The following is a 13,895-nucleotide window of genomic DNA, read 5'->3' on the forward strand; positions in this document are numbered from 1 at the left end:
AAACAATATTATAATATTAAAATATACAATATAAACTATGTATGTATGTATATATATATATATATATATATATATATATATATATATATATATATATATATATATTTGTGTGTGTGTATGTGTGTGGTTATAAAATTAGTAGTTTAATTACAGATAATGAAAAATGTATGCTCCTAATCATATATTTTTAATAGACAGCAGATAATTATCTTTAGTACTTATTTTATAAAACTATAAAAACTATGTTTGACAATGCATAAAAACCCTTTAAAACAACTTAGCAATTATAAAAGTCATTAAAAAGTCAAATATGAAAGTCAATGAATAGTGGATAAATAATGTACACTATAATCAATATTATGTTTTTTTATGGTGTTTGATAAGCCAAATTCCTTAAAACACCTTAGCAGTCACATAACATTCAATTTAACATAACAATTTACTGTTATGTTTTTACAAGATGATACTAAAACGTTGTAATTTATGAGCAAAAAGTGTTTTATGAGATTAATGGACCCTGGATGAACACGAACACGTCTGCGATCCATGATTGACAAAATTATGTCTGCTTTTCTGTACAATAGGTCACGTCTGTGAAGTCTTGACTTGTCCCATCAAGGCCTGACAAAAACCAGCAAACGTATGATAGCATGATATCTGACATCTATGGACAATCTGGCACTCCACAAAGAGATGCAACACGATTTAAGACATAACAACAAAAGTAGGACAAAGATTGACTGGTGATTCACCTTCCAGAAAATGCAAAAAACACCTAAAAAATGATGGTCTACGTAACCTCAGTGCTTATACTCACCTTTCAACAAGAGCACTTTTCTCTGAGTCACTACACCTCGAAAAAAATTAAGATTTGGTGGGTAAATACAACATGACACATGACAGCATGAGCTATCAGGTGTATTTGTGGGAGTATTTCCTGTGGGATGACAGTATTTGTCATGACCTAAGATGATAGGCTATTAAGGTGAGGACAGTTATATCCGGAGTGGTATCTGAGAGACACTAACACAGGACGTTTGTATCGCATGTCTGCTAGGGTCTTTTTTTGGGAAGTCATCCCATATCAACCTACTGTAAGTTCCAGTCAAGAATCAAAGGCTTGTGACTAAAGCTGTAGGCCTTTTTTTTTTTTTTTTACTGTCGTTACATAAATACGTATTTATGGTCATAGATAAACTGATATGTAGCAGAATCAGACACATTCACAAATTAAATGGTGGCTATTTTTATTTATAGACTATTAGAGACTGCCTATATACAGTATATATATATATATATATATATATATATATATACATAGACACAGATATAAAAATATTTTATACATTATTTTATATATTATAATTGATATATATTATATTATATGTATACATATGTGTATGTATACACTCCTGTTCCAAATTTTGGGATCAATAACATTTTTCAATGTGTTTTAAAGAAGTCTCTTCTGTGTATCATGGCTGCATTTATTTGACCAAAAAATTAAAAATAAATAAATAAATAAAAAAACATTAATATTGTAAAATATTATTACCATTTAATATAGTGGTTTTCTTTTTCATATACTTTAAAATATAATTTATTTCTGTGATGATGTGATGATGATATATACATATATTATTCTGATTACTTTTTGCCATTTATGGATTTTTATATGTATGTTTTTGCTAAGAAAATAATTTCTCAGGGCTACATCTGCATGGGTGTTACCTGCTTCATTTTAGTCTCTTGTAAGTCAGTGAGTCATGCTTGAAAACTCCTCAAAGTGATCTGTAAACTTAGATAAAAGCTTCCATTTAAAAGAGTCCACATTACCTGTATGAAGTGTTTTTAAGCTCCAGACAAGATCACTTTCTTGGTCGAGGTCCAAAAATCCTCAGCCTGAAGTGAGCAGTGATTGGACAGATCTGAAAGCTTTCACGTGCCCTGGGAAACACACACACACACACACACACACACACCTCTGTCAACCCAAAGGGTGGAGTGGGTCTTTTGAAGACGCACACAACCACAATCCCCGAAGGAATAGGTTGACGAAAGGATTTGAAGTCAGCAATGCAGTTTAAATTAAGTTAATTTTAGGCTAAATGTTAAATTGACACTGTAATGTAAAGAAATTACCTTTTTAGACTCATATCGGGTAAGTTTCCAGTCATTTAGAGCACATGTTGCAATTATTCAATGATGTAAGTTGTTTTAAGAAAGAAATGTAAAAGAATCCAGTGTTTTGTGGATGTCTTTTCAGTCATGCAGGTCTCGCGGATCCGCGCGGCGCGTAAAAGCGAGTGGCTCAAATGCGCGCTCGCGCACTACTTCAGCCCAGAATCAGATCCCTACGTGGAAAACGAGATCGTGGTTTTGGCCACCGGTTTGGACCAGTACCTCCAGGAGGTGTTTCATCACCTCGCCTTTTACAACGGCGATATCGTTTCGAATGAGGACTTTAGGAGTCTGTGTTTGATTTTGGGATTCCCCGCGAGCGCGGAGACTGAGAACGTCACCTCAGAGCACCGGGACATTTGCGATGGACTTCCTCGTCTGCTTAACTTTAAAGAATTCCACGCACGACTATGTGGATTTTTCTCGCTAAAAGCGCAGGAAGGGCAGAAGGGAGTTCGACTTCCGGTCAGTGAGGAGACCGAGCACATCGAGCGCGAGATCAGACTCCGGTGTCCCCGCGTCCGGAGGAGAAAGTGCGTCAGTTTTGATCTGTCTGCCGACCAACAGATCCGGAAGGGGTCAGTGAGGAGTCCAGCAGCATCTCAGAATCCGGATCCTCTGCAGAGTTCTGCTGCGGAAGCCAAGAAAAACACAGGTAAGAAATTCATACACACCTGAGCTGTCAGGACAGCTGGAATAATTTAATACCTGTATTTTTCAATTCAAAAACTCGAGCCTTCGGGGAATTTTTGTTTTAGCTTTTAATGATTAACAAAGAATATTTATTAAAGGGAGATTTATGAGTGTTTGACTGTGCCATAAAAATGCATTTTCTTAATGATAGTAATCCAAATAAACTTGACTGATTTATTTACTGATCATATTTCATACAAAATTAAATCTAAACTGAAAAAAAAACTAGTAGCTAGAAAATGAATTTATAGGAATATACTACGATTTAGTATATATATATATATATATATATATATATATATATATATATATATATATATATATATATATATATATATATATATGTAATATTTATTTATTAATTTATATTTACACAATTATAATAAACATTTAAAATGAAATAAATAATTTATAATTTCTCTGAATAAATTTAAAATCAAAAGAGTGTTTTAAAATGATAAAGAAAAACTTACAAAATAGTAAGCTAACATTAAAGAATAATAGAAAAATAAAAATATCCATAATTAAAAGCATTTATGTAATTGTAATTCAAATGACTTTGCTTATCTCATAGATTCAAGATTTTTTATTCGTCACATACACAAGCATAAAATATATGTTAACATATTTCATAACATAAAATATCCAAATTATATTATTATTACATTATAATAAAAATATTTATATTTCATAACCCAGAATATCTGAATTACATTGTCATTACATTATAATAATAAAAAAAAACATTTATCATATTTATTAAAATAATGGTAACACTTTACAACAAGTTTCCATTTGTTAACTATATTTAATGCATTAACTAACATTAATGAGCAATACTTGCTACAGTAATTATTAGTATACCAGATTCATTTAGTTTGTTAAGGTTAGTTAATAAAAATACAACTGTTCTTTGTTAGTCCATGTTAGCTCAGGTCCATTAAATAATATGAACATACATCTTTTGATTTGAATCATGTAACTTTAATTAACTAAGAAATTTTTGAGTGTTAGTTTATGTTAACTAATGTAGTTAACTATGTTGGCAAATGGAACCTTATTGTAAAGTGTTACCAAAATAATCTGAAATAATTTATAATTTATTATGATAATAATATTATAATTTATTTAGATTACACAGTTTTTATTAAAATAGTTGATTAATAAAACATTTATATATTTTTATTCATTAATTTAAAAGCAAAAGGCTGTTTTTTGTTATGTTTAGGCATTACTGAAGGCCTAATTGTACTATATTTGTGGCAGTGGATATTAACCCTCAGAGAAGATGGCAGGATCAACTAGTGCTGGAGAACGCCAGTCTGAGGGAGCTGGTGGAGGATCTGCGTTCAGCCCTCCAGAGCAGCGACGCGCGGTGCTTGGCACTGGAGGTCGCGTTACGCCGAAGAGACATGCCGTCCCAAAATACTGCTGAAACCCAAAACTGCAAAACAAAAACACAGCAGTCCAAACACATGGAATGGGACTCCAGAAGAAGCACTAAAGACCTTCTACGAGAGCTGGAACTGATCCGTGCTTCACGTGATGGACAGCTAGAGGAAGCCATGAGGTTTAACCAGAGGTTAGAGGAAGAGCTGATGGCGGCTTATGGAGAGATTAGCAGGATGCAGGAGATGCTGGACAGCGTCCGGACTGAAAACACACGGATTAAGAAGAGGACTGAAGAGGTCAGAGAGTCACTGGCCGCAGGGCTGCAGGGGGTGAGGGCCTTAGAAGAGCAGGCTCAACGAGCTCAGAGTCTGGAGAGCCAGCTGGAGAAGTTCAGGTAGATTTCTTTGATTTATCTAATGCTATAATTTCAGTCACACACATGCATGACTACACTACAGTTAATAAAGAGGTTTGGGGGCAGTAATGTTTTTATTATAATTTTTTTTTAAAGAAATGAATATTTATCAAGGATGCATTAAATCAATCAAAAGTGTCAGTACAGACATTTAGGTTTCAAATGATTTTCAAATAATGAAATAATGAAGGGCTTTCTATTCATGACAGATCCTTGAAGATAAATATTTCATGCAAAATATTGTTTTCAACATTGATAATAATAAGAAACACTTCTTGAGCAGCAAATTAGAATGATTTCTGAAGGATCATGTGACACTGAAGAAGAGTAATGATGCTGAAAATTCAGCTTTGCATCAAAGGAATAAATTAGAATTGAAAATATATTCAAATGTAAAACAGTTGTTTGAAATTTTAATAATATTTCACAGCATTACTGTATTTATCATCAAATAAATGCAGCCTCACAGACGAGATTTCAGTGTTCAAAAACATAAAAAATCATACAAACCCCAAACTTTTGACCAGTGTTTAACTGTTTTTGTTCATAAAATAAAAGTCAGCGGGGTTTTCCAAATAAACACTAAAACACATTTATTTTCATTGTATGGAAAGAATAAAAAACAAAGACTCCTGTGCTCCACAAGGAAGAAATTATTTTTTTTAATAAGAAGATTTTACCTATGGTTTAATTGGTTGTCGCCTTTTTAATCTGGAATTGCAAATGAAGTGAAATTAATTACATTTATCAAAATAATACAAGAACCATTTCCCTTCAGGATCTAGTCGTCCATGTATAGCGCCTATAGGACAGGCCAGCCCTGCTCACAGGTCTTCTCTGAGACTCGAGACGAGAAGACATATTCAACACAAAATCTTGCATAACTGTACGATTATGACCTGGACTGATGTTTCAGTTTGTGTTAGTGAATCAAGAAGCAGCAGTTGGTTATGAAACAGATAAGACAAGAGCAGAGTTGCAGGGCATGCTTGATTTTTCCTTGACAGATAGTAATGACCTGCTTTAATAACACAGGACGGCACAGTTTCCTGCAAACAGTTATTAGTCATTCGCTTTCAAGTATGAGTATTAAAGCAAATCATACAAAGCCCTATTACAGCATCTAACTATAGATGTCTTATTATTATATCCTGTGAGGAAGGATGTAAGGTCCAGACCCATGTTTATGCAGGTACAGTATGCTGCCTGGACAATCAGACATCAAAGACGTATCTACAGTATATACAGTCTATCTATCTATCTATCTATCTATCTATCTATCTATCTATCTATCTATCTATCTATCTATCTATCTATCTATCTATCTATCTATCTATCTATCTATCTAATTTATAACTGAATCATTTTAAATTATATGAGATGATTCAGAGAATATCTTTAATTTTACTGTATAAATTATACAACTTAAACAGGAAATGTGTAATTTCAGCGCCACTAGCATCACCAAACCATTTTTTTACACAGGTTTCTGGAACACTGCTCTAACTGCAATTCAGTAAGAAATGTAATAATATTGCATTATTTACAAGACAGAGCGCGCAGTGATGTAATGCTCATTCCTCACCTGGAAAATCAGGTCCAAACCTGCCAGGTTCCTCTCTCAGAAGATCCACACGCTCTGCAGGGACAATAATCAACTTGTTAATGCATCAGCAGCACAAGAAATGCAGCGTGCAGAACTTTCTCTTTAAAGTCATGTGACATTAAACATTTTAATTCCAAACGTCTTGACTCACCTGCACAGAAGGTTATTTAATCATATTTACAGTGCTTTATGACTTATTCTTAGGGCCCAGTGCACCTGTGCAAAGCTAAATATGAACAAAACCGAAATACTAGCTGAACCATATGGGTCTGGATTCCCCTCCCCAACCAGTCATGATGATGGCAGAAGAGGTAAGAGGATCAGAAAACACCATAAACAAATCAATTTCTCATTCAGACTGTAAGAAATCACAATAGGATGTGATCTAAATGGAATACTAGCATACTGCATACTGCATAGGATGTGCACTTTTTCTTTTAAAAAAATGCATCATGCATTAAAAATTATTAAACTGTATCATGCCTAATTTTGTTATGTGAACTCATCTAATTGCATGTTTAATTTTACAAGTGCTGTGCAGAAATAAACGCAGAAATAAACATACAAATATATTTTATTAATAATAATAGTAAACTAAAACATTAACAAAAGTATTCATATTGTAACCTAATTTTAAAGATGTAAAAAAAAAAAAGTCATCTAAAATAAACATTTACATGATTTTACATTGCCAGAAACCAACAATATTTACAATGTATGGCTTACATTTTTTAAACAAATACATATAATATGAATAATAAATATAAAAAATGTAATCATTTAAATAATAAATTAATAACTACATTTTATATTTACTTGAGATCTTTCAAATTATAAATTTATTCACTTCAAAAGTAGTTTCACAATATAATTTACATTATATTTTAAAAAATCTAATAAATACATTTGAGTGCTAATGCGAACCAAACAAAAATAATTACAGTTTTTACACAGGTTTCTCTCTAAATGTTTCTATATATATTTGTGTTGAATTTTTTTTTTTTTTTGATGATCCAATAAAATTGTTAGTCAAATTAAAGACTGATGTTACTTTAAGTTCATTCGTCACAGTAGAAGTGGGCGATCAAGCCGATGATACAGCTTTTCTAGCAGTTTGCCCTGCTGTGTACTTCACATTTTGGCAAATCAAAGTATTCCACAAATTTTGTGTAAAGTATACATACTGCAAAAATAGTTGCATGCATGCAGTGCATTAAAGGCAGTAGTGGTCATGTGACATCTCTGTGCAGAAGAAGACCTGCAGAGGTCAGTAGAGGGTTGTGCAGCATCCGATGAGGAAGAGGAGGAGAGGGGCATGGATGAAGGACAATGCTGCCACCTGCAGGTGAAACAGCTAATCAACCGATTACACTACTGTGCCAAAGGGTGAATAAAACTTAAATATAAAACATGCTTTTCTGCATTTTGGCCACAACACAGGTATGCGTTAATTTGACATGTTCTTTTCCAGGTGTCAGAAAGCTGCTATCTGTAACTGGCTTGTCTCTCAGAGCTCCGCTCACAGCAAAGAACCTAAAGCACGTGTGTGGATTCCTCAAGTGGATGATAGGAGAAATGAAGCAGGAAATGTGAGAGTTAAAGAGGAAACTATAATAATGGATACTCATACACCACATCATCTCTAATGAACACCTGCCTTCTGTCATATCCTGCAGATGAAGCAGAAAGAGGTAGAGAGTTTGAAAGTTTATCCTTCACCGCTGGAGGAGAGACTGACTGACACGCTCACATTACTGCTGCAGATCCCACATAAAGTGAGAATTCAATTCAAAACTAGATTTTTACTCTTTCTGTGTAAAAACTGTGTTCTGAGTGATTGATTACTGAAGTCAAGGATATATGATATGATATGAAATGATATAATATGATATGATATATGGCTTGGGTCCCTCTTTTATCCCTTCATTAAAAAAAATAATAAATCTAAATTATGTATTAAATCACACACACACACACACACACACACACACACACACACACACACACACACACACACACACACACACACACACACACACACACACACACACACACACACACACACACACACAGTGTTTTAAAGTCATTACTTAACATAAATATTTTGCATTTTATATTTGATCAGATTTAAATGTTTTAACTATATAAAAATGTTCATTTAAATTTTATATTTATATTAAATTATTTACTTAAACTGTATTTAAATTTAAGGTTTAAGTCATAAAGAAAGCTTTTATTTTTTAATGCAGGGATTTATCTGAAATACTTTGGCCAAAAATATGTATCCACTGAGATTTTCAGTAAATATTTCAATAAGTTCACACATAAAATAATAATAATAATAATAATAATAATAATAATAATGAACACATTTGCTTCCTGACAGTTCTCTGATGTTGGTTAATGGTAACCTAACATGCAAATAAAACATTTCCTCCTTTTCATTTTATTATTTATTTAATTCACTCATTAATTCAATCATTAATTTAATTCAATCATTAAATTAATTTAAATATATTTAATTAATTATTGGCTTTTCATCAACTCACAAAACCACTGCAGCTTGCCTGCCATCTCCAATTTGGAAAATCCTTGATTTAATGCATTGAGGAGAATCTACTGAAGCTACTTCTTGTGCTCAGCTGAAGGCCTTAAGTCTTTTGAAAGAAATACAATATTAACATATGAACATAAATATATATTATTAACATAGTTTATAAAATGCAAATAGTTCAGTATACACATGAACTATCACATGGATGTAATACTCATCAGCAAACATCACTGTTCGCTGAGCCTAATTATAATCTTCAAAATATGTGTATGCTATACAATATATACTGCCTGCAATTTCTTTTACAAACATTTTTACACAATATACAACATTTTAAACAGTAGTATGCAATGCTGATATCACATGCCCTCACTAAGTTCACATATCATTTTCTGGTTAATTAACACTTGTAATCCAGTTTGTGTCTCAGCTTTTCACAGTCAAGAAAGAGGTTTAAAGAGTTTATAATGACCTGGTTAATATGACTTCCTGTTTATTCAGCACTCTGGAAATGGAAGATCAAATCATGTGCATAATTGCATTGTGGGATATAGTGTTCCTTGCAGTGTGCTTTGGTTTTTACTGCACATTTGGGCATATTTAGTGCACTTTATTCTATGCCTACAAAACTGTTGACCATATGCATACAATATAGTGCAGAAATAGTATAGTAGTGTGTGTTTCTGAATAGCCTGTGCTAAACTGCACTGCAAAAGCCCACACTGCCACCTAGTGATTAATCTCTGTAATGCACTTGTCAGTCTGAAAATCTCTAACCTGTGTGTGATAGAGAGTCTCTCGCAGGATCTTGGGAAAAATACTGGTCAACACACTAGATCTGTGTACTAGAAAAAGCCACGGTAAGCTCTGCTTTTCTGTGTTTTACTCACATTGTTTCTTTCATGCAAAACTGCTGGATAACCTCCTGTCTGGTCCTTCAGACTGCACTCTGGTGGTTCAGGTGGTGGACACACTGTGTGGGCAGCTTCTCTCCAGTGACCTCCTGGATGGAGGAGAGGAGGTCAGCGTTGGGTCACGACCTTCTGTGACCTCAGGTCACCAGAACACGTCCAAACCCCTTCTGATGTCCTGCTGAGACCTCACTGATGCCCCACTTAAGACACTTTTAGCGAACAAATATTTTTTATTATTTTTCATTAATTTATAAGAAATAAATGAGCACTAGTAAAACAATACCACATTTGGTGCCTGACCAACTCTTTCTTAATTTAAAATAAATCTGCAGCCCTGTTACCCATTCTGGGTTACTTAATTATTTTTATGTTTATTTGTAATTATTTATAATTATTGCAAAAAATATTAAACACACCACAACTCAGGGTTTTAAAGCAACTGTATGTAAACTTTTTTTTTTTTTAAGTGATGGATGCTTTTGAAACACTGCTTTGAATGCGTTGTGAATCATTTGTTTGAACCCATAATTTTGAGCGAATGTCAAACTGCCCAAGTCACGTAACGTCAGTAAACAAGGCTTCGGATGACATTTACATTTACATTTATTCATTTAGCAGACACTTTTATTCTAAGCAACTTTACAACCCCCCCCCCCCCACCCCCACCCCCACAGGTGAACCATTATCTAGTTTTTACCTGATCTCAGATCAGTTTTACACATTTGTAGACATTTTTTATATGAAAACGTGTATAAAACGTGTATAGTGTTCGTGTGGCTCAGTGGTAGAGCATTGTGTTAGCAGCGCAAAAGGTTGTGGGTCCAATTCCAAGGGAACATACATACTGATAAAAAAATGTTTAGCCTGAATGTACTGTAAGTTGCTTTGGATAAAAGCATCTGCCAAATGCATAAATGCAAATGTATAATTAAAAGGAACAGTGGTAGTAGTTAACAGACTATTATTGGGCTGTTTAGCCAAGCCCTCCATAAAACAAACAAAACAAGCCCTGAATTGATAAAAGAACACATATTATATAAGAAACTTAATGTTTCATATTCAACAATGTATTTGCAGCGAATTTGTAAAAGCTGTTTTGGCCTGGGTTTTTGCTGCATTTACATGTTCTCACCAGCAGGCGTCACCAGTGTGGCGTCTTGAACACTTCGAAACAGTGAATCATTTTGCAAAGCAATTGATTCAGATGATTCAAAGGTTCGAAAAGGCTTGTTTCTCCCATCACATATAAGTATGTAGTATGTAAGTTTGGTGAACAGGTATGATATTAGGTGAAAATGGTGGACTGATTTACAGCAGCAACAAATGGTCATGTACAACTGAAGACTTTATATGTATCAGACTTTTAAATAACTGACTTTCATTGAAAGGGACTTTAATACAGCTATCCACTGTAATTATGACAGTTAATTCCACTTACTTCACTGTAGGGTCTCCTAAGTCACAATAAAATGAACAAAGTTATGGTCAGTTGCTTGTATTTACATGTTCCAAATTGTGGTAAGAAATGTCAAAAGTCATATATAATAAATAATCTTTTCCTACAATAGTTAGTTTGACCTCTTGAGGTGGACAAACATCACTTTCTACAAAACAATTTAATGTAAAGGTTTGTAGCCTTATTTTTTTTTTTACCCTATTTATGAAGTGTCTTAAACTGTAAGCCATGTTTTCTTATATCTGTTCAATCACATATTACATAGTCTGCTGAAATCTTTCCATGTGTTTACCTTTAGGTTCACATTATAAGACGCTTTAGAGCTGCATATTCCTCCGCTAAGCACTCAATTTGTGTGAGAAATGTTATACTCTCATATGACCTTTTTACAAAATCATGTTTAACAATTACATTTATGCTATAAAATACTATCTGTATATTTATCAAGATGAAAAAATAGAAAGCATTTATATTTTTGTGCATGTTCATGTATATCTGATTTTTTTTTTTTTTTTTTTTGACATTTGATACATTAAGCTGTTTATGAGCATATAGTATCATACATTAAAAAAAACACCTTAATTTTAGGCCCAAATGGAGAAAAATTATGCAATTTGGTGCAGTTGCATATATTTATATGGCCAAAAAGTAAGATGTTCATGTTGAAATATTCCTAACAATATAAAACATTATGTTATGTTACATTATGCATATACATATTGCGTTATGTTGATTTGATTAGAATTTCAAAAGATTTAATTCTGTGTCAAATGGAATGAAAACAGAAAAGCACAGGACAGTCATAAAATAATATAATCTTTTATTTCCAGCAATTTACAAGTATTTCTGTTAGGTCCCCATAACAGTGTCAGACTGACGCAGTGGCAGGGCAGAAACTGATGGGGAACAAATCAAAGCACTCAGATAACCACTTACCATTACTAGCTGTACACATTTGGGTAATCTGGTAAATTTGTTTTAGTCTTGCTTAAGAGGCTGTGGGATCTGACCCTCATGGCCAATTTAACTCAGGGAAGGTTACGTTTGCTTGTAGGAAGTTATACACAGATTACAGATTAGAGGGAACATGTGACAGACTACACAACCCACAAGTAAATATTAATTTATTCTAAAACTCATGGGGATCTCGGTGGCTTTGCTTTGGATGACTTTACCACGATACATCTGCCCTGGAAGAACAACGGATGGGATGATTTGTGTACACAAATCAATCAAATACAATATGAAAATTAATTTTAAAAAATCTGATCAGAAGACCTATAAACCTATGTGTTGAGCCTTGCTTGTGATTTGTTAAGGCATATTATATGCTCAATTCAACGAACCAGATCGATGTGAGGTTTTGCTGGATATTAGGCACCAAAAAACTTTCATATATTTGTTAAGAAAGAAAAAAATGACTAATAAACGTACAGTAAACATCGCTACTGGTCCAATGCAAAGAAGAAAAAAAATGCAACAAAATTAAAAATAAACATTTATAGAATAAATATATTATTTACAAATAGCTTTGTCGCATCTATAGAAATAAATAAACAAAGCCTCCCGTCCCCTGAAGAAATATTCACACCTATAGAGAGCTGTCATGGTACAATGGCAGCACCGGTCAGCTGCACAGTAATATTCGTGATGGTTGAATGCATAATTGTGGTATAAACATATCTGCGTGTGCGTAAAACACATTGGAGCTGCATGCTCTCCTTGCACAAGTGCGAACTCTTGTGGTAAAGTCTGACATTACAGTACATCTTGTGCACAGTGATCTATTGTGACATGAAATGTGCTTGCAACATATGACACTAGAACTCACCTTAACACACTTGCACAGTTAAAAACAACAACAACAACAACAACAGACATTTAAGAACAGAAAACAAAGTTTACAGTAAAAATAAAGGGGTGTGAATTTTTTTATGTTATGTGCCTCGCACAAATTCCACTACTCTGCTGATAATGAGAGATGTGCGCGAATGGAGCGGTGTTTCTAAACAGCCCTTTAGCAGTTGCATGCTACCATGTCGATAACTAGAGGTCAGTTGCTTTATAAGGCCATGGCATTAAAATTAGTTTACTGACAGCCACTGATTAGAGATTTTTTTAATGGCTGAGAACTGAGGTAGCTACAGACTAGCTGCTAGCCATCCTGTTAGCCCTTCAAGTGTTTCTGAGTGGCATTAATCTCATGAAAACATTCAAAAGGAAACCATTTCTCTCCTCTTCCAGTAGGAAAGAAACTACATTTAAAATCAAGCATGGCTTCAAATCATTCAGAGAGCTGGTTCAACTTTTTTTTGCTATAGCATGCAGAGGTGTAGATGTCAAAATAGCCCTTTTTTCAATTATTATTATTTTTTTTTAAGTTTTTTTAATTTTTTTGCATCATTCTACAGATATTCTTCAGTCCTTTTATTAAAATGCTTTTGAGGCAGAGCGTTTCATGTTTCTTTTGTTTGATCTAATTGATATCACCAATTGACCATTCGCTAAGCTTTGCATTAAAAACATTCCTGAACAAACAAACTTGGATAATTTGGTGAGGGTTTACTTTGAAACAATTTTCACTCAGAAACGGCTAGTAAAGTTTTGTAAGGTCAAAAGACTGAAATAGTATTTTCTGGTCAAATGTGCTCCAGTAATCTTTTATTTTACAACTTCATTTACAG

At 33.5% G+C, this 13,895-nt stretch overlaps 1 protein-coding gene across 1 annotated transcript; it reads left to right on the top strand.

The window, feature by feature from the left end:
* Window positions 1–2,024: 2,024 nt before the first annotated feature.
* Window positions 2,025–9,962, top strand: LOC132119661 (EF-hand and coiled-coil domain-containing protein 1-like). Its single transcript, XM_059529815.1, has 9 exons — window positions 2,025–2,161; window positions 2,267–2,836; window positions 4,141–4,660; window positions 6,492–6,598; window positions 7,538–7,673; window positions 7,759–7,876; window positions 7,964–8,062; window positions 9,632–9,701; window positions 9,783–9,962. The coding sequence occupies exons 2-9, from the start codon at window positions 2,269–2,271 to the stop codon at window positions 9,935–9,937; spliced, it is 1,773 nt and encodes a 590-aa protein (XP_059385798.1). The 5' UTR covers window positions 2,025–2,161; window positions 2,267–2,268; the 3' UTR covers window positions 9,938–9,962.
* The last annotated feature ends 3,933 nt before the right edge of the window (window positions 9,963–13,895 follow it).

This window comes from Carassius carassius, chromosome 38 (assembly GCF_963082965.1).
Source record: "Carassius carassius chromosome 38, fCarCar2.1, whole genome shotgun sequence".
In the NCBI taxonomy this organism is placed as follows: Eukaryota; Metazoa; Chordata; class Actinopteri; order Cypriniformes; family Cyprinidae; genus Carassius; species Carassius carassius.

Bases quoted from the DNA above. Each gene is read 5' to 3' on its own strand.
- LOC132119661 (XM_059529815.1), top strand. From the start codon at position 2,269: ATGCAGGTCTCGCGGATCCGCGCGGCGCGTAAAAGCGAGTGGCTCAAA. The intron at 2,837-4,140 runs GTAAGAAATTCA...TATTTGTGGCAG, and splicing joins GGAAGCCAAGAAAAACACAG to TGGATATTAACCCTCAGAGA. The intron at 9,702-9,782 runs GTAAGCTCTGCT...CTGGTCCTTCAG, and splicing joins GTGTACTAGAAAAAGCCACG to ACTGCACTCTGGTGGTTCAG.